We start from the raw sequence: 26,935 nt of genomic DNA on the forward strand, positions 1-26,935 counted from the left end.
TCAAGATGCGCCAGGAGCAAGTGGGATGCGGTACATTTTTATTGTCAATTGCCTTCTACATAGAAGTTCTTCCCCATGACTGATTTTACTGTGGAACTGCCTTTACCTTGAAAACTGATCTCAAACCCCGAATTCTAGAAATAAGTTTTATCCCAAACTAGATGATAACCCAGCGTTGCCTGGGTATTTTTCCTAATCCTGTATTAGACAGGAAAAGCTCTGATTTCAACAACAATTAAATTACTTACAAATGTTTTCCCTGTGCCCCCAGAAGCCATACATTTGTCCTCAAAAACAATCAAAGCCTTGTTGAAAATGTCCGAACCAAACGTAATTTCTAATATTGGATTTTCCCCCTTACCAGAAGGAGCCCACTTGTGGAGTACTGTGAAACTGTTACCATGGCAACTCCACCGTGCTGTACAATAGTAGCCATTTTAAGGCACAACAGGCTGTATCTTAACAGAATACCACCACCCCTGAGGGGTGTTGGGGTGTCTTAACCCCACAGCATTTGTTTCTTGTTTGAGAGTAAGTCATCTATGTTCCAAGTTTGGTTGAAATTGCTGAAGGTGTTCCAGAGTTATACTGAAACACACACATACACACATACAGATCTCTCTCCCTCTCTCTCTCTCTCTCTCTCTCCTATCTATCTATCTATCTATCTATCTATCTATCTATCTATCCACACACACACACAGACAGACAGATAGATATAGATATAGATATACTGTAGATATAGATATAGATATAGATATAGATATAGATAGAGATAGAGATAGAGATAGAGATAGAGATAGAGATAGAGATAGAGATAGAGATAGAGATAGAGATAGATATAGATGGGTGGGTGGGTGGGTGGATGGATGGATGGATGGACGGACGGACGGACGGACGGACAGACAGACAGACAGACAGACAGACAGACAGACAGACATAGAGATAGAGATAGAGATAGAGATAGAGATAGAGATAGAGATAGAGAAAGGTAGTAGGTAGGTAGGTAGGTAGGTAGGTAGGTAGGTAGGTAGATAGATAGATAGATAGATAGATAGATAGATAGATAGATAGATAGATAGAAAGAAAGATAGATAGATAGATAGATAGATAGATAGATAGATAGATAGATAGATAGATAGATAGATAGATAGATAGAAGATTGATTCCACTGAGTATGGTCAAATTATACTTGGACAGTTCATTTAGCAACTGTTCAAAGTTACAACAGCACTGAAAAAGTGACTTATGACCATTTTTCACACTTATGACCATTGCATCATCCCCATGGTCACATGATCAAAATTCAGATGCTTGGCAGCTGACTCATATTTATGATGGCTACAGTGTCCCGGGGTCATGTGATTCCCCTTTTGCGACCTTCGGATAAGCAAAGTCAATGGGGAAACCAGATTCATTTAACACCTGTGTTACTCACTTAACAACTTCAGTGATTCACTTAACACATGTGGCAAGAAAGGTCATAAAATGGTGCAAAACTCAGTTAAAAATGTCTCACTTAGCAACAGAAATTTTGGGCTCAATTATGGTTGTAAGTCGAGGACTACATGTATGTCATGGACATTGCTACAAATTGCCTGCTGCTAAATGACCATATTGATAACATCCTAAAAAATTTTAAGTTTTAAATTACAGCCAACGCAATGAAGTTCTCATTCTAAATTAAATGAATTGGCTACCTATTCTACTAGACACCCTGATCCATTTCTTTCAACTAGTGCCTTTAAAAAAAAAACTTACCAACAGAATATTATAAATTATAATATTACAAATTATAATAAATTATAAAAGAATGAGCAACTTCCTATCATTTTTTTAAAAGCACAAAATGAATAATATTCCCCTCTGACCTAAATTATGAATGCTACAACTTACTGGAAATAATGGTATTTATGGTATCCACCAATTTTTCTTTCTCTGTTTGTTTCTACTTCTAAAAACAAGATATTCCTGTCTCATTTTTCTTTGAGTTTTAATGTTGTTTAATGTTTTAATTTTGCTAACTTGTTTTTTTAAGACAAAAAGAAAGGAATGAATTATAGTTTTGTATAGTTTACAAATTATGCTGTGGTTTATGAACACTATAAAATGTATTACTCGTTGGGTCTGTTTTGAATCATTTATTAGACTTTTATCACAACTTTATTATTTTATAAGTAATAACTAAAGGTGGAGAACATAATACTCCTTCCCTCCATCTCATTCTCTGTCGTCCCCTGCTTCTTTTGCCCTCCATCTTTCCCAGCATTAGGCTCTTCTCCAGTGAGTCCTTCCTTCTCATTATGTGGTCTAAGTATTTGAGTTTCATCTTCAGGATCTGGCCTTCTAAAAAGCAGTCAGGGTTGATCTCTTCTAGGACTGAACGGTTGGATGGCCTTGCAGTCCAAGGGACTCACAGGAGTCTTCTCCAGCACCAGTTCAACAGTGACGTGCGGTGAGCTTCATGGCCGGTGAGGCAAGCGCGAAAGCCCCGCTGAAGCCCCGGCACCGCGTCCACCATAGAGCGGGACCGGGACCCATTCTATGGCGGATGGTGCAGGGACTTTAAAGTCCTGCCGCCGGGGCCCTGCCGCCACTTTAAAGCCATGCCCCTGGGCACCGACTGCTCCAGCAAGGCTTCCAGCTCCATCCCGGCGGGCAGAGAGGGCAAGGGAGGACTGGAGGCGAAGGGTGGGCGGGCTCAGCAGCGCCGCTGCACCGGCAGAGCCAGCCTGAGGGACGAGGGGCGGCCGAGCCTCCGTGGCGGCAGGGCTTTAATGTCCCGGCACTGTCTGAAGGCAGTGGAGATCGCCAGGGAGCACATCAAGCATGTCCCGCTGAATGGCTGGCCAGGAAGGCATGCCGGCACTTTAAAGTGCATGCTGCCTCGGCCCGCCATACAGTGAAACATGTCCTGGTTTGTGGCCAGGAGGCACACTGGCACTGGCCATGGCCATACAGCAGGGTGGCAGCATGCACTTTAAAGTGCCAGCGTGCCTCCCGGCCACAAACCAGGACATGTTTTGGTCTATGGCGGGCCGAGGCGGCATGGCTTTAAAAAATAAAAAAATAAAAATAAATGTGCCACCCTGCGTGCCAGCAGAGGTTGGTAAACACACACACACACACACACAAAACAAATTACAATTACTTACATTACAAATAATTTTGAATTCCTCCCCCCTGCCCCCTCCCTCTGACCCACATACCTTCCAGCTGCGTCAAAAATGCAAGATTTGGTCTAGCCAGGGCCAGGCAGGCTAGGATAGTTGCTGCTAGAGTCACCACGTGAATGACTCTGCTTAACTGTTTAAAAAAAGCCTCTAAACAAAGTGCCCTTTGCAGGAGGAGGTGAGAGAATCACGTACCTCCTTTGCATAAGGAATTTTTCACCTTTTAACCCTTGGTTAACTCTGAGCAACGGTTAAAAGGCGAAAAATTCCTTATGCAAAAGAGGCCCATAGTTCTCTCACCTCCCCCTGCAGTTAGCACTAAGCAGACTCAGAGTCACTGTGACTTGGATTCTGGCAGCAACTACCTTGGCCTTTTTAATTATTTTTAAAATTCTTTTCTTTTCCTCATGAGACTGGTGAGGCCCCGCCTCCCCTGCCTCCCCTGACTGCACGTCCCTGCAGTTCAAAGGCCTCCATTTTTTGGTGCTCAGCCTTTCTTATGGTCCAAATTTCACAGCCATCCATTGCAACTGGGAAAAGTTGGTTACTGTAGATAAACAAGAAAAAACCCACACCCACCAATACTGATGATACTATCTATTCAGGTAATATAACATCTGCAAGTAAACAACCAAGCTCAGAGAGCACTAAGGACTGTGTAAATTTACAAGGATCCTTTATCAGCAACTTTATCAAAAAATATATCTCACCACTCAACCCAATACGACACAACCAACACAAACCCTTAAAAGAATTACACTGCCATATATCAAGAATATCTCAGAAACCACCAAGAGACTACTACAGCCACATGGAATCAGCATAGCACATAAGTCAACTCAAGCCTTTCCAAACATCCTAAGTAAGCCAAAAGACTCAACAAGCCCAGAAGAAGAAAAACAGGAGTCATCAACAACACACAATCTAAGAACTGCAACAACCACTAGGTTAGACAAACAGGCAGAAGACTGGCAGTACACATCCATGAACACCAATTGGCAGTCCCAAGACATAAGGAAAATACCTTCAATTTCACAACATATAGATGACTTAAACATAGTATCAATTGGAAGAATGTGACAATTCTAGACAAGTTCAAAAATGCCAGGGAAATTCTAGAAACCTGGCATTCTGACAAATCAGCCATCCACAGACACATAGACATTAACAACATCTACAGACCATGCAAACGAGACAATCAACCAGCCCAAAGCAGAACAAAAGGATTCCAGCACCTCTCCACCAGTAACCAGCACCCAAATCAGCATAGATTAACTCCAAGGTGAATTTCAGACCAACAATCAAGTAAGCAATGCTCCAATGAAGGAACTGCCAAAGAGCCATCAGTAAATAGCCCAACCAAAGAATCTCTAACCTCATCCCACCCACACAGATAGGCAAGACACCAGGATATAAATTGACAGCAAACAGCACTCCTTACCAACACTGTTGGTGTTACCTGGTTGTCACCATGATGTCAAAAAAGATGTTGAGACTCTAGAAAGAGTGCAGAGAAGAGCAACAAAGATGATTAGGGGACTTGAGGATAAAACATATGAAGAACGGTGGCTGGAATTGGGCATGTCTAGTTTGATGAAAAGAAGGATTAGGGATGACATGGTAGCAGTGTTCCAATATCTAAGAGACTGCCAAAAGGAAGAGGGAGTCAACATATTCTCCAAAACACCTGAGGGCAGGACAAGAAGCAATGGGTGGAAAGTAATCAAGGAGAGAAGCAACCTAGAAATAAGGAGAAATTTCCTGACGGTCAGAACAATTAACCAGTGGAACCACTTGCCTCCAGAAGTTGGGTACTACAAGTGTCAGACCTGCAATTATATTCCTTTTAGAATTTTGGCCTGCCACACTTTCTCTTATTTCATTATGCTGTTTCATTAGTATAGTTGATGGGAGTGGGGGGAATAGACAGGAGTAGGATTGTGGAAAGTATTGTTTTCATTCTTGTCTAGAAGCCAAGGTCATCTTTTGTCTCTGCACTTTTACACCTGACCGGAAGCAGCTGGGTGTGGATGCCAGCATGGAAGAAAAAGATTGGGCCATGTGATGGATTGTGAGTGTGGGGACAACATCATGAACTTTTAACTGTGTGGGATTCTGATGTCATTTCCGGAATTGGGATTAACACAGATGTGCTAAGATGTCTGCTTTATTAAATTGGAACTTTAAGGATCGTTTTGCCTTGGACTCTGATTTAATTCTACATGATACTTGGAATGCTGACAACAATATTGGAAGTTTTCAAGAAGAGATCGGACAACCATTTGTCTGAAATGATATAGGGCTTCCTGCCTGAGCAGAGGATTGGACTAGAAAACCTCCAACGTCCCTTTCAACTCTTCTATTCTATTCTATTCTATTCTACCCTACCCTACCTTACCCTACCATACTCTACTGTAGACAATGAAATATCTGCAAGAAAACAAGCAAGCTCAGAGAGCACCAAGGACTACTCACATCAACCCTGAGCTACAAATATTCTCCTTTATTGATCCTTCATCAGTTTATAAGGATTACTCAGGAGGCCTGAGTCTTCAGAGGCCAAATGTGGTCATGAGATCCTCAACCAATTTCAAAGACCTGTTACAAGAGATCAGTTCAGGTCATTTCTGCTTTTCTTTTCCTTTGCTTACAATTTTTCACTCCAGTTCTACGCTTTGCATAACACTGCATGGGAACAGAGCGATGAATATGTATGCATGTATTCATTCCCTGCAGTTGGCTGCTTGAGAGATAAAGAGAGGGGGGGAAAAAGAGAAATAGAATGATATTTACACAACAGACAGTTTACAGAAAGAACTAGCAGTTGTATTGATCGATGTGCTAAATTTGGTTAGCTTAACTCCTGGTTAGTCTAATCAGATTTGGCTAGTTTAATCACCCCTTTCTCTTACATGACTGACATACTGATGATTTCAGGGAGGAGGCTGAAGACATGGAAACAAATCCAGGGTAATGAAAAGGATCTGGGGAATGTCCTTGGATAACCCCACTGTGATTCAGTTTGGTATAAGATAGAAAGGTGAAAAGTTTTTGAAGGTTTTCAAGTTTCTATTACCGCACCCTGCAATAATCAAGGAGCATTTCCTGACTTATCCTACCTTGGAGGGTTGACACACTATAGTGAGAATAGTAAGATTTTATACTTAGGCAAGAAAAACCAAATGCACAGGTGTAACAATAGCTGATACCTGGCTCAATAGGAGTAACTGTGAGAATGATCTAGGAATCATAGTGGACAGCTGTTTATTTAAGGTTGTTCAGATTCTGGCAAGAGTGCAGAGAAGAGCAACAAAGATGATGAAGGAACTGGAGGCTAAAAGATATGAGGAAGGGTTACAGGAACTGGGTATGTCTAGTCTAGGGATGAAAATAAGGACTAGGGGTAAAATGATAGCAGTGCTCCAATATTTAAAGGGTTGCCACAAAGAAGAGGGAGTCAAGCTATTCTCCAAAGCACCTGAGGTCAGGACAAGAAGCAATGGGTAGAAACTAATCAAGGAGAGAAGCAACTTAGAACTAAGGAGAAATTTCTGACAGTGAGAACAATCAATCAGTGGAACAACTTGCCTCCAAAAGTTGTGAATGCCCCAACACTGGAAGTCTTTACCCCTAAGGACTAGGGGTAAAATGATAGCAGTGCTCCAATATTTAAAGGGTTGCCACAAAGAAGAGGGAGTCAAGCTATTCTCCAAAGCACCTGAGGGTAGAACAAGAAGCAGTGGGTGGAAACTAATCAAGGAGAGAACCAACCTAGAAAGAAGGAGAAAATTCCTGACAGTTAGAACAATTAGTCTGTGGAATGGCTTGCAGTGGATGGAAACTAATCAAGAAAAGGACAAACCTAGAAATAAGAATAATTCATTAGCCAAATGGTTTGCCTTCAGAATTTATGGGTGTTCCATCACTGGAGGTTTTTAAGACGAGATTGGACATTTCTCCGGAATGATATAAGGTCTTCTGCTTAAGTAGGGAGTTGGACTAGAAGATCTCCAAGGTCCCTTCCAACTCGGTTATTCTCTAATATTTTTGGTTCCTATTCAACCGAGGTACAATACGCTAGTTAGAAAAGGAGAGGGTAACTCTTGAGATAGGATGTGATATATAAGTACGGTATGTTTCTATAGCAACTTTAATATTCACTCTCCATACACACAAACACACATAGACCCCCTGCAAAATTCAATCCAAAGAGCGACAATTTCATTCTCTCCCTCTCTCCTCCCAATCTTTAAATGCTTAAAGGTAAAGGTTCCCCTCGCACATATATGCTAGTCGTTCCCAACTCTAGAGGGCGGTGCTCATCTCTGTTTCAAAGCCGAAGAGCCAGCGCTGTCCAAAGACATCTCCGTGGTCATGTGGCCAGCATGACTAAATGCCAAAGGTGCACGGAAGGCTGTTACCTTTCCACTAAAGGTGTTCCCTATTTTTCTAGTTGCATTTTTTACGTGCTTTTGTACTGCTAGGTTGGCAGAAGCTTGGAAAAGTAATGGGAGCTCACTCCGTTACGCAGCATGAGGGATTCGAACCGCTGAACTGCCAACCTTTTATCTCCAGAACTTAAAATATATTGCTCACTTAGCTTTCGTTAGCCTCTGCTAACATCATCAGAGTGTAAAAGCTACCATTACAGAGATATCTGCCATTATACATTGTTAATCAATTTGACCATTGTGTGCATGGTAGGCCCATCCCCCCCACCTGTAATTAGCTTTGTTGTTTTTACATCTGGCATGTTAATCGATGGCGGTTTAGTTCCTATTCCTTCCTCCCCTATCGAGCACAACCTGGGCTGCTCATCCCCAGGGAATAACGCTGAGCTGCCTGATGTTGCTTTAACAGCGTTCCCTGTGCCTTCTTCCCACACTGAGGTGGGTGGATAGGCCTATCACGGGCACAATGGTCAAATTGATTAATTGTGTTTAAAGCAGATATCTCTTTAATGGTTGTTTTTACACTCTCTTGATGTTAGCAGAAGCTAACAAAAGTGAGCACTATATTTTAAGTTCCAGAGGTCACACATACACTTACATATATATGAACTGCTTAATATTGTATAAATTCCTGTGGGATTCTTGCAGCAAAAAATAGCTGCTAAGCATTAAGATGCTAGGAACTGGAGAAAGAGAACTTTGTTGGTTCTTTCAATAACCAAGATTACATTTATCTCCTCAGAAGTGAGCCCCATTGAATTCAATAGATCTTACTCCCAAGGGAATCGTTAGGTATCTGTTCAGCCTTAGATTGATGCCGTGATGACAGTTGGCAACCAGACATCTTTGTAGAACTCTTTGCTCTCTAAATACATGGCAACAGAGGAAAAAAACAGCCCTAACAGGATATATCGAGGCTGGTTTCCAGCAAGGCTTAAAACCACAGCTGTATTCATTGACCGAAGTGGGATTTTGTCTCTACCCTTCAGTGTGAGTGTGGTGCTTCTCGACAAAATATCCTTCACATTGTGCACTGTGCACAGGTACAGTATAGGTGGTACCTTGCTCAACAGTAGTAACTGTGAAAGGGATCTTGGAGTCCTAGTGGACAACCATTTAAACAGGAGCCAGCAGTGTGCAGAAGCTGCCAAAAAAGCCAACACAGTTCTAAGCTGCATTAACAGAGAGAGAGAATCAAGTTCACGTGAAGTGTTAATACCACTTTATAATGCCTTGGTAAGGCCACACTTGGAATACTGCATTCAGTTTTGGTCACCACGATGTAGAAAAGATGTGGAGACTCTAGAAAGAGTGCAGAGAAGAGCAACAGAGATGATTAGGGGACTGGAGACTAAAACATATGAAGAACGGTTGCAGGAACTGGGTATGTCTAGTTTAATGAAAAGAAGGACTAGGGGAGACATGATACCAGTGCTCCAATATCTCAGGAGTTGCCACAAAGAAGAGGGAGTCAAACTATTCTCAAGGCACCTGAAGGTAGAACAAGAAGCAATGGGTGGAAACGAATCAAGGAGAGAAGCAACTTAGAACTGAGGAGAAATTTCCTGACAGTTAGAACATTTAATCAGTGGAATAACTTGCCTCCAGAAGTTGTGAATGCTCCAACACTGGAAGTCTTTAAGAAGATGTTGGACAGCCATTTGTCTGAAATGGTACAGGGTTTTCTGTCTAAGCAGGGGGTTGAACTAGAAGACCTCCAAGGTCCCTTCCAACTCTGCTATTGTATTATTGTATTGTATTATTGATGTGAAAACTTTTATTTTTGTATTGTTTTTCTGGTCTTGGTTGAAAAAGTTTCTCCTGGATTAAATGTAACATTTCTTTTGTGCACATAGATGTAATCATACCATAAACTGGAGTTATTTACTCTCTGAAAGCAATCTCCCCTGTGACAATATATATGTCAGCCAGTTGTTCATAACAAAAAAAAACCCACAACAACTTTGGTTTCCATTTTCAGAGGCAACACATCATAACTTCACACCTTCCATCCCTCCCAAATCAATTTGAAAGCTTAATCCCCCGATTGGACGAAACCTCAATTTGCTCATAGCAGATTGTTTTATATATCTGCTTCGGAGCTCACTCAGCCTAGGACAAGGTGTTGATAACTGCAAAAGAAAGAAAAAGAGAAAGAAAGAAAAAGAAAAGAAGAAAATTGGTTTGGAATGGCTTAGGGATGCAAAGCCTCTTTGCTTGCTGCTTGTGATGAAAAAATACTTCTTTGATTCTCCATTAACACTTAGACCAGGGGTGTCAAGCTCGATTTCATTGAAGGCCGCATCATGGTTGTGTTTGACCTCCGTGGGGGAGCAGGGGGTGTGTGGCCAGCTTGGCATCACTTGTGTCAGGGGCGCCTGTGGTAGCCCGAGCACTCTGTCAGCAAATACGGGCTCCAGAGCTCCATTTATGGCTGGGACAGCCTCCTGCAACTCTCTGCCAGCTTCAATGGAGTTCCGCAGCCGGCCTGAGCTCCACTTTCGTTGGCAGAGGCACTGCGAGCTGGTTGTTCACTGTTTCCTGGGCGGCCCTGTAGGCCAGACCTAAGCACCCCATGGGCCAGATTTGGCCCCCGGCCCTTGAGTTTGACACCCCTTAAGTTTAGACTTTTCCTCTTCCACAAGGATACTGAAATTTCTAGAAAGGTTGATTGCTTGTTTGTTCTCCATGAAACATTCCTAATCAATGATTTATACATTCCAGTTGCTATCTCATGTATATTTTCCTGCTTCAACCTGATGGCCAACCAGTTTTTATCTTATTTCTTATATTCATCCATTTACTTTATTGTTATTCCACCTTCATCATTGTTTATATGTAACTCAAGGCAGAGAACATACTTAATGCCTAACCCTAACCCTAACCCTTCCCCGGGGTGAAATCAACTTAGATTTGCTACCGGTTCAGTAGCAATGTGAGCACGTGTGCACCACCTCCACGCATGCACAGGATCTTCCTGTGAATGCGCAGAGCATCAAAGACAGATCGATGACATCCGGATGGGTGGGCGGAGTCTGCTAATGAGAGTGCCTGCAAAGGTAGGCGAACAGCGAGGAGGGGGGGGGAGGAATCCGCTGTGCCATGCGATTTAGATTAGCTAGAAAGCAGGAAATCCTGCTTTCCACCATCTTGATTTTCTGTCCTGCACATGTGCAGAACAATCTTCATTGAAAAAACTGTAATTTTTAGGTGCAAATGCGCATGCATGCAGAGGGTGCAGGTGAGTGAAGTGCTGAATTGGTAGTGATGCCAACAGGAACTCACCAATGACCCCTGCCCTTCCTCCTTCTGTTTTCCCCACAACAACAACCCTATGTGGAGGGTTGGACTGAGAGAGAGTGACTGGCCCAAAGTCACTCAGTTGGCTTTCAGGTCTAAAGCAGGATTTGAACTCACAGTCCCCTGGTTTCTAGGCCAGCACCTTAACCACTAGACCAAACAGGCTCTATATACCCCAAACAACATGCTCATAAACACCAGAAGTGGCATTCAGCTGGTTCGGACTAGTTCAAGCGAACCGGCAGTGGCGACCTGCGGGTGCCCATCTGTCCCGGTTGTATGCCATCCTATTTAGCCATGTTTTGAAGCTGTGCACCAGTGGTGGGTTCCGGATCCTGTTCCAACCAGTACAGTTGGAACGGGCCCAGCGGCGTCCACATGACTCGCACAGCGTGCACATGCGTTTTAGCGCCTCAGCAAGCCTCCGCAATGCTCCAGCTTCTCATCGGAGCATTGCGCAGGTGCTGTACGCGCTGTGCGCATGCGCAGAAGCGCCAAAGACTTAAAAGACCAGTAAGGAGCTCGGGCGGGCAGGCAGGTGGGCCCTCCGGAGCACCATACCTGAACGGTATCCGGTGCTCCAGGCAGGCTCCAGTACCGGGGCGTATCACCTGCAACCCACCACTGCTGTGCACATGCGTGCAAGCTGTGCATGCGCACGAGCAAAGGGCATGCACAGAAGGCATGTGTGCTCACGAAGCAAGCATGTGCACATGGGCCGAACCAATGGTAAACGTATGTAAAACCCACTTCTGGTAATAGCAGTAGCAATAGCAGTTAGACTTATATACCGCTTCATAGGGCTTTCAGTTCTCTCTAAGCGGTTTACAGAGTCAGCATATTGCCCCCAACAACAATCTGGGTTCTCATTTTACCCACCTCGGAAGGATGAAAGGCTGAGTCAACCCTGAGCCAGTGAGATTTGAACAGCCAAACTGCAGAACTGCAGTCAGCTGAAGTAGCCTGCAGTGCTGCATTTAACCACTGCGCCACCTCGGCTCTACATACAGTACGCTAAACATACAGTTTGGGGATGAAGTGAAGACTTCTGATACATTTGAAAAGTACCAAGTTGATTAGCAGGCAACTATTTTTTTTAATCGTTTTGTCATTGCTGCTTACCTTCCCGGCAGTTGACTTGAAGTTAAAAATCAGTAAAATACAAACTCACATCAGAAGAAGGGCATTTAACATGGGCAACTGTAATCCAATTACAGCCTGTTAAATGATAGCTGTAGATTCAATTAAACTACTGTGTACTAAGTCCGCTGAGAGCTCAGGTTTACTCAGGAATTAGTGATGCCCATCACAGAGACGTGGGAAAAAGTATACATGCATTTGATTTTCTCTCGGAGAACTGCTCCCAAAAGCTATTTTTAAGTCCTTATGAAACAAGTCAGGTGTCCTGTCATTATTATGGATGGTTGCAGAATCAGCCAGATAGTAAAGGCTGGATTTGGCACTTTTATCCTGTGGAGACTCTAGAAAGAGTGCAGAGAAGAGCAACAAAGATGGTTAGGGGACTGGAGACTAAAACATATGAAGAACGGTTGCAGGAACTGGGTATGTCTAGTTTAATGAAAAGAAGGACTAGGGGAGACATGATAGCAGTCTTCCAAAATCTCAGGGATTGCCACAAAGAAGAAGGAGTCAAACTATTCTCCAGGGCACTTGAGGGTAGAACAAGAAGCAATGGGTGGAAACTAATCACGGAGAGAAGCAACTTAGAACTGAGGAGAAATTTCCTGACAGTTAGAACAATTAATCAGTGGAACAGAAGTTACCTCCAGAAGTTGTGAATGCCCCAACACTGGAAGTCTTTAAGAAGATGTTGGACAGCCATTTGTTTGAAACGGTATAGGGTTTCCTGCCTAGGCAGAGGATTGGACTAGAAGACCTCCAAGGTCCCTTCCAACTCTGCTATTGTATTGTATTATTATCCACCTATTGATTCCTTTCCAAGGACCCGAGATAAGCAAATATTGTTGGCTAATGTTGTCAAAGGTATTATTGCAGGATATAAGGTGTAATCAGGATACAAGATTAGATAACCATTTGTCTGAAGTGGTGTAGGGTATTCTGCCTAAGCAGGGGGGTGGACTAGAAGACCTCCAAGGTCCCTTCTGTTATTCTATTCTAATCTAATCCCACTTTGGGACTTGAAAGTGATTATGTCAATACTGATGGTATCCAAATAGTGCTCCATGGCAAATAAAGGCTGTAATATTGAGCACAAGTTGTTTAACAACTGCCTTGCTTAGCAATGAAAATTCTGGTTCCGATTGTGTCTGTAAGTTGAGGACTCCGTTAGGACACTTTTCAGATCCAGCTTTAGCTTAAACAAAGAATGTGTAAACCAGGAGAGTCGGGAGTACATCATTACAAATCCGCAGTCAGCCTCCAGACCACAGATTGATTTACACAGCAGTTTATTTGTCCCGATATGCCTTTATATCTGCACACCAGCACTAGGTTAAAGTACTTTAAAAAAAAATGCCAAGGCATTTAAAATTGGTTTTATTATCTTTATCCCCAACTCCGTGGCTTTGTTGCTTCAAAATCAGATATCAAAATAAGAGGATAAAATGATATATTGTTTTTATTTCGTTATGCATTTATTTCAGCTTGGAATCTATTAGGCTGGAGCGAGGACCATAATGTTTTTTAAAATGTGTGTCCTTTTTCTTGTACTTGTTCCATGGTACTACTAATATTTATTTGTTTGCATTCCATCTCCCTTTCAGGAATATATATAAAGCAGTGCTCCATTCCCCCAACCTCCAACAATTCTAATGCAGTAACTTGCTCTCCGTGTGAGAGTCATTTCTGATAATTGGCTTTAGACCAGAGGTGAGTGCCTACCAGTTCGCACCTATTTGGTAGAACTGGTTTGTCAAATCTACCGAACCGGTTAGAAGAGGTTCCACCGGTGGACCCGGAAAGCAGGCCACACCTACAGAAGAGGTTCCAAAAAATTTTGAAACCCACCACTGGTCCTTGGATATGATTATTCTACACTATCATGCTCATATTTATAAAATTCAGTGCCTCTGTGAAAGGTAAGGATGACTACTGCGTTTGTGGTGCAATCAGAAAATTGCGCGTGTTGAAGTTGTTTTAATGCAAACCAAAGATACCTTTTAAAAAACAAGTTTACATCATATTCTTATGCATGCCAGTGCTGTGTGTGAGGTAATTTAAGGTGGTTCTGACAAGTGTCGTCGGCATCTTCATTTCCAGTCACATGGGTGGCAAGCCACTCCCACAAAGGAGGCCACACCCACAGAATACCGTAGGTTCGAACAATTTTTGAAACCCACCACTGCTTTAGACCTTCCCCCCCTTGCCTGTTGAATGGCTGGCTTGGAACAAGCTGAGACCTAAGGGGACTTGGCACGATGGGTAGGGAAGTGCTGCAGCATCCCGCTGATTGGTCGTATGCAGTGGTGGGTTTCAAAAATTGTTCGAACCTACTCTGTGGGTGTGACCTCCTTTGTGGGAGTGGCTTACCACCCATGTGACCGGAAATGAAGATGCCGATGACACTTGTCAGAACCACCTTAAATTACCTCACACACAGCACTGGCATACATAAGAATATGATGTAAACTTGTTTTTTAAAAGGCATCTTTGGTTTGCGTTAAAACAACTTCAACACACGCAATGTTCTGATTGCACCACAAACGCAGTAGTCATCCTTACCTTTCACAGAGGCACTGAGGTTTATAAATATGAGCATGATAGTGTAGAATAATCATATCCAAGGACCAGTGGTGGGTTTCAAAAAATCTTGGAACCTCTTTTATAGATGTGTCCTGCTTTCCGAGTCCACTGGTGGAAACTCTTCTAACCAGTTTGGTAGATTTGACGAACCGGTTCTACCGAATAGGTGCGAACTGGTAGGAACCCACCTCTGGTCGTATGGGTGAACAATGGCAAGAGCATTGTAATGGTTGTAACTAGGAAACCAGGTCTTAAGTACCATTTTTTTTTGGGGGGGGGGGGGGTCTGTCATAACTTTGAATTGTTACTAAGCCAGGGGTGGGATTCAGCCAGTTTGGACTGGTTCGGATGAACAGGATGCTAATTTTACATTTGGTTCGCTGAACCGGTAGTTGCAAGGACTGGCTGGCCACAAATGCAAGAGCTTGTCGATCAAAAAGTCGGCAGTTCAGCAGTTCGAATCCCTAGTGCCGTGTAATGGAGTGAGCTCCCATCACTTGTCCCAGCTTCTGCCAACCTAGCAGTTCGAAAGCATGTAAAAATGCAAGTAGAAAAATAGGAACCACCTTTAGTGGGAAGGCAACAGCGTTCCATGCACCTTTGGCTTTTAGTCATGCCAGCCAAGTGACCATGGAGACGTCTTCGGACAGCGCTGGCTCTTCGACTTTGATGAGCCCCGCCCCCTAGAGTCAGGAACGACTAGCACATATGTCCAAGGTGAACTTTTATCTTTAATGGTTGGAAACCGTGATCAATTTCCAGGAATTATGGTCAAATGAGGCTCCTTTTAGGTTGCCAGGTGTGCGTAAGAGCAGAAGTTGCCCACCTCAAGAACAAAAGTATGGCTCCCACAATCAAAAAAATATCTGGAAGAACTTGCTTGCAAAAGCTTCTAGTTGCTTGCAAAAGCTTCTAGTTGCACCTGTGAAGGATGTCACTAATCAAATCCTTCATTTAAGAATAGTTCAGTTTTCCAAGCTATCCGTGCGCAGGGAAGCATATCCACAAGGTTGTTACATTCACATCAACGACAGAGAACCTCTTTATCCCCTTCATTTGTAGCTGTCAAAACTCTTTAGCTTTAACCAATACAGTGATGAGTTGACATTGCGGCATTCTCTAATATTGCCTTCAAAAACCATTTGTTCCCCTCCGGCGTAATATTATTTATTGCTTGCCTCAATTTTTGACACTTGCTTTTCATCTGTGTGAGGGTTTGGGGTGGGGGGGTTGCTGCAGGAATGGGGGACTTCTATCGCTTGTGGGTGGCGTATTTGATTTATTCCCAAGATGAAGGAGCAGGATAAACTGTGTAGCTGTAGAGATGCACAATCACACCCGCCACACCATACAACACGAAAAGAAATGTTGTCAGTTGAATAGCAAATGAGCACAACTTCACGATACAAAGGCGGCCTTGAATTAGAGCAGATTTATGATTCAACAATGATGATTCATGAATAGCTTATAAAGAGAAAGAGAGAAAGGAATCTGGGATGGCCCAAACCAAGGATAAGCCAGCATTGAAGAAGAAGTCAAAACTAAGTGACAAACTGAGATAGAGAGTTGAAGGAGAAGTCAAACATCGAGAACATGGAAAGTACTACAGGTAGCTCTCGACTAACAAGAGTTTGTTTAGTGACCAAAGTTACAACTGCATTGAAAAAGTATTTTTCACACTAACAACCGTTGCAACATCCCCTTAGTCACACACTCAAAATTTGGATGCTTGACAATTGATTCATATATATCCGTGATGCAGTGGTTGGTTTCAAAAAATTTTGGAACCTCTTCTGTAGGTGTGGCCTGCTTTCTGGGTCCACTGATGGGACCTCTTCTAACCGGTTCGGTAGATTTTACGAATTGGTTCTACTGAATAGGTGCGAACTGGTAAGAACCCACCTCTGCCGTGATGGCAAATCTATGGCATGCATGCAGAGCCCTCCCTATTTGCACACATGCCATCACCAACTGATCTTCCAGGTTCCGTCACATGCATGTGTCCTGGACAGCTGGTCTGGTGCGCATGTGCACCGGCCAGCTACTCTCTTCCGGGTTCTGGCGCGTGCATCCTCCAGTTTTAGCACTCAGTGCTAAAAAGGAAACCAGCAGTGATGGTTTCAAGAGGCAACAGGCTTCTTGAAAAAATACCTTTGGGATAACCATGACCTGGATGACTGAGAATCTCCATGGACACACACACACACACACACACACACACACACACACACACACACACACAAACACACACACACACAAAACACACAGACTGTGTTGCATTTGTGCTGATAAATAAATAAAGGGAGACTAGTGCAGATCTAGTGTAGAAGCTGTAGTATGCTCCCTCCCATATTTGGGCATACCAGGTGCTTTGACATAACACTTAATCATTTCCTTGGCTCAGCTGATAAGGGAGGAGAGCTTGTGGCTTAGAGGCTAATACAACTGCCTAATATGTAAAAACAGCCCAGGTTCGAATCCCAGTAAGGGTATGGCTAGCTGATGAGAGCTAAATAGCTTGAAATAGATCTATACTAGTCTCCCTTTATTTAGTTATCAGCACAAATGCAACACAAAAATGGTTTTATGCCTGGAAGGCTCCTAGGGTGGAGCTGAAAGGCAAAAGGGAAGCAGTATGCTCCCTCCCATATTTGGGCATACCAGGTACTTTGACATAACACTTTATATACAGCCAAATCAATGGGGAAGCCAGATTTGCTTAACAATTTGCTTAAGTTATCAACTTAACAACTGCACCGATACACTTAACAACCGTGGAAAGAAAGCTTGCAAAACAGGGTAAAACTCAGTTAACAAATGTCTCACTTAGCAACATACATTTTGGGCTCAGTTGTGGTCCTAAATTGAGGACTACCTGCATAGAGTTGAAAAAGAAGACAAACATCAAGACCAAACTATGAAATATATTGCATCACAGAAAGACAAGAGATTTCAAAGAAGGAACAACTTTCATACGAATCCTTACCCAAGAAGGGATAAGCAGAAACAAAAAATCCATGCGAGATTATTTCAGTATGTGATTACTGTGGTGAGATTACTATATGCACAGAGATGGAAAGATTTGACTCTATGCTCTATGAAGGAGTAGCTGGTGAATTTGACAGATTTTGCTTAAATTGATAACTTGACTTCTTTGATTAGAAAAAAAGACATTATATTTTTTGGCAACTCTTCTGGACTGTTTGTATCAAGATGAAAAAAAAATGAACTTGTGATTTATGGCTCTGAGGATTGGAAAGGATATCTTATTTTAACAAAAGATTGATATGATGTAGCTTTAGAGAGTTTTCAACTTAAAACAGCTGTGAAGAATATCCAAAGCTACTTCTTAATACCTCTTCTCTATTTTTCTTCAACCTTTTTTCCCCTTCTTATATTTTTTTTGTTTTTCTTTGATTTCTTCTCTTTTTTAATCCTTACTCTGCATTAGTTTGCATTGATTTAAAAAAAGTTTTTAAAAGTAAAAGTTTTAATTCGTAAATGCTGTATGTATACAATCATCCTTGTCCAAGGAAGGCCTATCTGTAGCTGGGTGAGAAAAAGCCATCTACAGTTCAAGCATCTTGCCACAAGATGGTGCTGGAACAGGAACTCAATTTAATTTAGTTTTATTCTCTTATATAGAATATAATAGGCCAGTGATGGCAAACCTTTTTTGGCTCGCGTGCCATAAGCAGGGGGGGGGGAGCGCAAGGGGGTCATGCGCAGGCATGCTGCACCCATAATGCAATGCGTGACACACACACACACCAGCATGCATGCGCGCATGACAGGTGTTCCCTCTCATTTTTTGCATTCTTTTTTCACCCTCCCCAGGCTCCAGAGGCTTTATAGGAGCCTGAGGAGGGCAAAAACAGCCTCTCCCCTGGAGGCCCTCCGGAGGCTTCAGGGAAGCCTCCGAAGGGCTCCTGAATGCTCCAGAGGACTAAAATCAGCCCTACGAGCAACCCAGAAGTGACTTACGGTTTGCTTGTAGGGTCGTTTTTTGCCGTTCGGAGGCTTCAGGGAAGCTGCTGAAGCCTCCGGAGAGCCTCCAGGGGATGCTCTTTTCGCCCTCCCCAGGCTCTTATAAAGCCTCTGGAGCCTGGGGAGGGCAAAAAATGGCTTTAAAAAAGGCTGAACTCAGCTTGCCAGCACGAACATGCCATAAGTCCCCATCCTGATAATAGGCTGTTTGGCTGGCTGCTACTTACTACAGTGTGCTCTGTGGAATTCTCACCTACTAGCAATTATAAGGAAACAAAAAAATAATAATAAGCAGAAAGTTGCAACTTGGGGTGTGCTCCTGTCGGAAGTTAGCACTTACCCAGAGGTGGGTTGCTACTGGTTTTACTACTGGTTCGCTTCACGCGCAGTTCAGTGTAAAAGATTCTTCGTGCATGCGCAGAACAATTTACAGTGAAGTGCGCAAGCAAGCGCACTACTAAACAACATGGCAGCAGCGGCAGCGGTGACCAGGGCATCGGTTCAGGGGCGTAGCCAGCTTGGGTTGTTGCTAGTTCTGCCACCCAGGCTTAAATGCCACTACTAGTTTGGCTGAACCAGGCTGAACTGGGAGCAACCCACCTCTGCACCCACCTCTCTCCTAGACAAATGAGATATTTTAGGAAATTTTAAAAGGGCAGAACATTTCTCCTAAAAGGGAGGCAGAAACTCATCACACACACACACACCTTTGTCAATGGGCCATTAAGGCCTGAGCTAGTCAGGCAGAGCAATCGTAGGAATTGCCCAAAGCCCTTTCATTACATCATCACCCAGCAAGAGTCAACCAAGCCTGGGACTCAAAAGACGACCTACAGTGTTACCCCTGCATTGCTCCATGGGAGTATGACAACCAATTGGAACACAGGCTCCAATTCAAAGCCCAATAGAGGGCATAAAGCCCAGGCACGATGTCAGCCTCTGTTTTGCCGCTTGCTTTTCAGCTGCCATTGAAACAGGGAGGGAGGGCATGGTATTTGGGTGAGGGAAATAATCTGTGCAGGAGGACTGTTAATTGGGAGTTGTTCTCACCATTCATTTGCGCATGTAGAAGGAGGGGAGTTTCCCGCCAAGGCCAACTGTCCGGATACCAACCTGATGATTATTTTTGAAGATGTCCCACCTGACAGCTGTGGAGATATACGATTGGACTATGGACTGGGGTTACCAAGGGGAAGGGAATGGGTCATGTATTGATATCTATGCTTTCGCGCGCTTTTGCTCAGATCCAGCTTTGCTTAGCTTCTCATTACTTATAATCAGTAAAAGTCCTTTTAATTCTACAAAATGGAGTTGAGTGGTTTCCTTCTTGGTCATTAAGTGAAGCAGCAATTGACACACTCTCAGCATCTCTGCCCTTTTTTTTGCCCTGGATCTCAAGCCATGTGATCCTGTTCGTCAATAAACCTCCTTTCTAAGCAACATCCATGAATCCAGTATATTTTCCCCCACTTGGAACTGAACCCAGATAGACATTTCTTCCAACACACCTATGACCTATTCCACAAGAAAGCAACTGGTGTGGCTTCCTGAAATAATAATCAGGGCAGTGGGTGAACTGTTAACACTGTAAAAAGATCAGCAATATGTGGAAAGTGAGCAAGCAACAGCAATATTAGTTTTCTGTAGGTGATGAATCCCTTTGATCTTCCTTGATCTTCCTTGCTTCTAAGTTAAGGCCACTAAAACTCAGTAAGACTTAGAATTTACATTGTGCATGATTTTTTAATGAACTCTGTAACTCTGGAATTCAAACTAGCATTCGTTTATTTCAGGCTGGCTGGGGAATTCGGGGAGTTGGAAGTCCACACCACTTAAAGTTGCCACCGTTGTAAAACAACAATTTCGTATCTTTATCTCCCCGCCCATCCTCTTCTCAGGCAATTCAGAATGAATAACTACAGAAGTCGTGAAATAAAATCAAAGCGCATTTTAAACCCTCCTAATAGAAACCAAAGAAATAAAAACAGCAGGAAACCAGATTCTTTCAATGCGTAGATAAGAGTCATTTCTTTCACTGCTGCAAATAAAAGCCAGTGTTATTAAAAGTCACTCTCTTCGTGGAACACAAAGTCATACCAAGATTTCCTTAATGAGATCTGATTTATGTCACCTAGCATCAATTGAAGACCCTGCCTTTCTACCACGCTTTCCTGAAAATAAGCCCTCCCCTGAAAATAAGCCCTCCCCAAAAATATTGCAACACAGCAGCAGCCGTGAGGTGACCACGCTCACTGCCTCCTGCACCTCAAAAATAATAAGACCTCCCCTGAAAATAAGGTCAAGCTCTTATTTTGGGGGTCAAAATAAAATAAGACCCTGTCTTATTTTCAGGAAAACTTGGTATCTATGTGACCTTTTCAACCATTTTTCTAAACTTTGCTTTTAGATTTACCCAACCCAAGGAAAACGTTTGATGAAATTCTCAAAGGGAAGGCACAGAGTTTTCACACTGAACCTCAATTATAAAATAAAATAGACAAAGGGGCATGAGAGAGCGTCCTTTCTTGGACATTTACCCTTCCATCAGTTAGCAATTACCTCTAACATACAATGTTTTCAGCAAAACCAAGGAAAAGATTGCAATAGCACTTGGAATTATATACCGTTTCACAGTGCTTTTACAGCCCTCTCTAAAGGGTTTACAGAGTCAGCCTATTGTCCCCAACAATCTGGGTCCTCATTTTACCCACCTCGGAGGGATGGGAAGGCTGAGTCAAGCTGGAGCTGGTCAGGATCAAACTCCTGGCAGTGAGCAGAGTCAGCCTGCAATACTGCATTCTAACCACTGTGCCCCCTTGGCTCTAATGAATTAAAAGATATCCCAAGAAATATTTTTCATAGACCTATTCGAATCTGTCCAAGCAGCCAACTCTCTTCACAATCTTGTAATAAAACTACAAGCTAAAAAAACCTCTATAGATAGTTCTCAACTTATAACCGTTTATTTGGTGACCATTCAAAGTTACCGAGCTATTGAAAAAAGTGACTTATGACCACTCCTCACACTTGCAGCCTCCTCTGTGGTCACATGATCAATACCTCCACGGAAATTGTGAATGTTGGTTTTGTTTTTAATATGTTGTCTTTGTCTCGTTCCCCCCTTTCCCTTGTCTTTTGTGAGCCGCCCGGAGTCCTCCGGGAGTGGGTGGCATACAAGACAAATAAATAAATAAATAAATAAATAAATAAATAAATAAATAAATAAATAAATAAATAAATAAATAAATAAATAAAAAATAAATAAATAAATAAATAAACAAACAAACAAACAAACAAACAAACAAACAAGTGTGGCTTTACCAAGGCATTATAAAGTGGTATTAACGCTTCACATAATACGTGAAGTAGAATGAAGTAGAAGTGAATGAGAAAGAGGCAGGGATCTCTTTTGAAGCTTTTGGAAAGCTAGATCATTTTCATCCCAATATAATAAGGACAGTACAACAAACCTATATTAAGTATGTTCAAGTCATACTCTAGACCAGGGATCTCCATGTTTGGCAACTTGAAGACTTGTGGATGGCTGGCTGAGGAATTCTGGGAGTTGAAGTCCACAAGTCTTTAAATTGCCAAACATGGAGACACACATAGACACACACACACGACTGCCATTACCTTCATACTACTAGCGCATACTCAATGGCAACCTGCACATCATGTCCTTATCACTTCAACTGTAGCACATTTGAGGCAGAGATGGTTTTCAGCAGGTTCTGACCAGTTCTGGAGAACCAGTACCAGAAATTTTGAGTAGTTCAGAGAACCGGCAAATGCCACCTCTGACTGGCCCCACCCCATCTGTTCTCTGCCTCCCGAGTCCAAGCTGATTGGAGGGAATGGGGATTTTGCAGTATCCTTCTCCCAGGAGTGGGGAAGGAATGGGGATTTTATAGTATTTTTCCCCTGCCATGCCCACCAAGCCACGCCCACACAACCGGTAGCAAAAAATGTTGAATCCCACCACTGATTTGAAGTAGGGGAAGAGACAGACACCAGTGTCTGTAGAAGCCACAACAACATCCTGTGAATCATGGTGTCAATACAGAAATAACACAACGTACCAACTTCGAGTCATTTGGTGATAACATGCCCTGTGGAAAAAGTCTCTGAGGAGATCACATGTCTGTCAACTGTGACTTAAATGTACTTGAAAACCCCTTGCCACTAACCTGCCAGAATATGCTGTCAATTGTATTGCCCAAAAAGCCATCCCGCCCTTCTGAGGAGACCAGTTTAGGCCCAAGGATCGTCATGAATTCATCAAAATCAACTTGACCATCTCCTAGAAAGGAAGAGGAGAGAGAGAGAGAGAGAGAAAGAAACTGGTGTAAGAGAAGGGAGGGAAAAAATGAAAGCAGAAAATTCTGAGAAGCATCACTGAGGCTTAGTTAGTTTAGTTTACTTTATTGTCATTGCACCTTGCACAACAAAATTAAATGTGATCTTCAGTGTACAATGACAGTTCAGGTTGTGGTTGTTAAGGAATCATGTGCAGTCCTTAAGCACAACATCAAGTGGTGGCTGGTTTCCTCATTGACTTGACTTATTGGAAGCAGGCAGTGTGTCTGGGTTCCAAATAACATCCAAAATTAAATCAGAGTCCAAGGCAAAGTATTGCTCAAAGTTCCAATTTATTAAGAGAGCCATATTGGCACATCTGGGAAAACCCAAATCTGAAAGCTTCTTGGTTTTCCACACCCAGTTGAAAGTTCAAGATCTTGCCCCCACACCCACAAGTCCATCACATGGGCCAACCCTTTACTGTCATGCTGGCAGTTCCACCGATCCAGTTCCAGTCAGGTGCAGAGGTGCTGAGACAGATGATCTTGGCAATCTAAAAGGAATTTTATTTTGGTTACATCACATCCTACTCCTTACTATCAATGTTCCCTCTAATTTTTTTTCAGTGTGTGCAGAAAAGTATAGTGTTTGAGCGGCACATTTTCATGCCTGAGCACCTGATTTTTTTTTAGCCATAATTGCCATGAGAGCAGATGTTGGGGAGTGGGGCAAGGAGGAAAAGGGTCCCCTCCCTCTCCCTCAGACCCCCAGGAAGGAAGGAGGGGGAGGGAAAGGAAATGGGAAAGAATAAAAGGAAAAAGGAAATGTAAAAGAAGGAAAGGAAAAAGGAAGGAATTGGGAAAGAAGAAAGGAAAGGAAAAGAGAAAGGAAAGGGAAAAGGAAAGGAAAGGGAAAAGAAGGAAAAGAAATGGGAAAGAAGAAAGGAAAGGATGATGAAGGGAGGGAAAGGGAAGGGAAAAGAAAAAAGAAGGGAAAAGGAAATAAGGAAAGGAAAAGAGAAAGGAAAGGAGAAAGGAAAGGAAATGGAAAAGGAAAGGAAAACAAAAGATAAAGGAAAGGAAAAAGGAAAGGAAATGGGAAAGAAAGGAAAGGAAAGGAGAAAGGAAAGGAGAAAGGAAAGGAGAAAGGAAATGGGAAAGAAAGGAAAGGAAAAGAGAAAGGAAAGGAAAAAGAAAAGGAAAAAGAAAAGGAAAAAGAAAAGGAAAAAGAAAAGGAAAAAGAAAAGGAAAAAGAAAAGGAAAAAGAAAAGGAAAAAGAAAAGGAAAAAGAAAAGGAAAAAGAAAAGGAAAAAGAAAAGGAAAAAGAAAAGGAAAAAGAAAAGGAAAAAGAAAAGGAAAAAGGAAAGGAAAGGAAGATAGAAGAAGGACAGAAAGGGAAAGGAAAGAATGGAAAGGACTGGTACTGCTCAAAAATCAAGTCTCAAGATCCCGTAGACCCCTTTGGCTCAGGCAGTCCAATTCCACGCTGGTTCCTTCTCTCCCTGAAGCGAAGGGATGGCAGAAAGACTGCCCAGTTCAGAATGGGTCTTCAGACGACACAATGCCTGAGAAACCCCAGATGTGCAGAGAAACACAGGTTACAACCAGCGAATCATGTTTTCCCAGGAACCGAGGAAGCCCCATAGGACCAATGGGAATTCTCCCTTCTGTAGCGTCATCAATTTCTGGGCAGAGTCTTTCTTGATTTCACCAATCACTAGATGGAGGAGAGAGTTCGGTGGGAGGGAGGGGGGATATTTTCAGTCACATTTAAAGAAACACTGCGCTGCAGTTTGAAGTTTCTGTGCAGTGTTTTCTTGTTATGTGCGCGGCCGCGCAGGCACACAGCTTAAAGGGAACATTGCTTACTGTCCCCCTCCCATTTCCTCACTATAGAAACAACATAGTAGATGGAAGTGTGGCAGGCCAAAGATCCCAAAAGGAATCTGGCTGCAGGCCCAACACAGTGAAGATCACAAGTGGTGATGATGTGGCTGTGGGAAGCTGTGGCCATTGTAACTGTGTGCCAGTTGCCAAGTGCCCCAATCATGATCCTGTGACTGTGGGGACACTGTAACAGCCACAACTTCAAGGACCGGCCATAAGTCATCTTGTTGAGCACTGTTGTAACTTAGAATGGTTGCTGAACAAGAAGTCACTAAGTGAGGACTACCTGTATAGTCAAAAGCCCTTCCCTGACTTTCATGGTTGACAAAGCATAATGATAATGGTGGGCTCCATAGTACCCTGCAGTATCAGGCCTGCTGGCAAAACCATGTCAGCCAACACTCCAGAAGATAGGCTTAAGATACAGAAGGATCTTGACAAACTTGAACATTGGGCCCTATCTAATAAAATGAAATTCAATGGTGAAAAGAGTAAGGTTCTACATTTAGGCAAGAAAAACAAAATGCACAGGTACAGTATAGGTGGTACCTTGTTTAACAGTAGTAACTGTGAGAGGGATCCTGGAGTCCTAGTGGACAACCATTTAAATAGGAGCCAGCCGTGTGCAGCAGCTGCCAAAAAAGCCAACACAGTTCTAGGCTGCATAAACAGAGGGATAGAATTAAGATCACGTGAAGTGTTAACACCACTTATAATGCCTTGGTAAGGCCACACTTGGAATACTGCATTCAGTTTTGATCACCACAATGTAATAACGATGTGGAGACTCTGGAAAGAGTGCAGAGAAGAGCAACAAAGATGATTAGGGGACTGGAGACTAAAACATATGAAGAACGGTTGCAGGAACTGGGTATGTCTAGTTTAATAGAAAGAAGGACAAGGGGAGACATGATAGCAGTGTCCCAATATCTCAGGGGTTGCCACGAAGAAGAGGGAATCAAACCATTCTCAAAAACACCTCAGGACAGAACAAGAAGCCATGGATGGAAACTAATCAAGGAGAGAATCAACTTAGAACTGCAGAGAAATTTCCTGACAGTTAGAACAATTAATCAGTGGAGCATCTTGCCTCCAGATGTGGTGAATGCCCCAACATTGGAAGTCTTTAAGAAGATGTTGGATAGCCATTTGTCTGAAACGGTACAGGTTTCCTGCCTAGGCAGAGGGTGGACTAGAAGATCTTCCAACTCTGCTATTGTATTGTATATATTCATGCTTTTTGCAAGAATATCGGGGAGGGGAAAATCTTATTATTTCTGTAAGGATGATGGCTTCATGGATTGTTCACCAGAGATTTCTGACACAAATTATTTTGCTGTGGGGGAAGACATTTTTGCTCTTCCAGACAAAAGAGAAGATCACAGCAGAAGTACAAGACGCCGATGAAAATCACACCAAGTAAAACACGCTCAAGGAAAAAGAAAAGCCAATAAAGTAAAGCAAAGCAAACCGAAGCCAATTAAAACAGAACTATTAAAGCAAGGAATAAAGAAAAGAGACAACTCAGCTAAATTGATCAAAGACGGAGCTCAACTTGTGAATATTTATAGAGGAAGTTTCCAGCAGGGCAGCTACTTACACAATACCACAAATGGGTTGTTGATTTGTGGGAAACATTAGGGAATAGGCAGCGTGGTGCTTCATGGCTGGTTTTCGTTCTAAAGGCAGGTTTAATTAAAAGGAAGGAAATAGAGGGAAACTGCAGAACAATGCACCCAGCACCTTAATTCACAACACATCCCCCTGGTCTCATTTGATTAGAAAATAAACACGTTCAGAAACCAGCATTGCTGCATAAAGAACTCTCTGACAAATTGAAAGACAAAAAAGATAAGCATAAAAAGTGGACTAACTAAGGCAGAATATCAGCAAATAGCCTGAGCATGTAAAGATGAAGTGAGGAAAGCTAAGACTCACAATGAAGAAAAGCTTGCCACAAAAGTAAAAAATAACAAAAAAGCTTCTTCCAACATGTTAAAAACAAGAAAAGGGTTAAGGAAGCAATTGGTTCATTGCTGGGAGAAAGTGGCAAGAAGGTGACAAGCAACAGGGAGAAAGCAGAACTATTTAACTCATGTTTTGCGTCTGTCTT

The 26,935-nt window shown here is 42.7% G+C and overlaps 1 protein-coding gene across 1 annotated transcript in view; it reads right to left on the bottom strand.

Annotated features, from left to right (window-relative positions):
* Positions 1–26,935, bottom strand: part of CALN1 (calneuron 1) — a 296,785-nt gene that overhangs the window by 35,664 nt on the left and 234,186 nt on the right. The window contains 1 exon segment of the mRNA XM_032216504.1: positions 22,825–22,937. Within this exon segment, the coding sequence (XP_032072395.1) occupies positions 22,825–22,937 (113 nt within the window).

This window comes from Thamnophis elegans, chromosome 4, assembly GCF_009769535.1.
Source record: "Thamnophis elegans isolate rThaEle1 chromosome 4, rThaEle1.pri, whole genome shotgun sequence".
Classification (NCBI taxonomy): domain Eukaryota; kingdom Metazoa; phylum Chordata; class Lepidosauria; order Squamata; family Colubridae; genus Thamnophis; species Thamnophis elegans.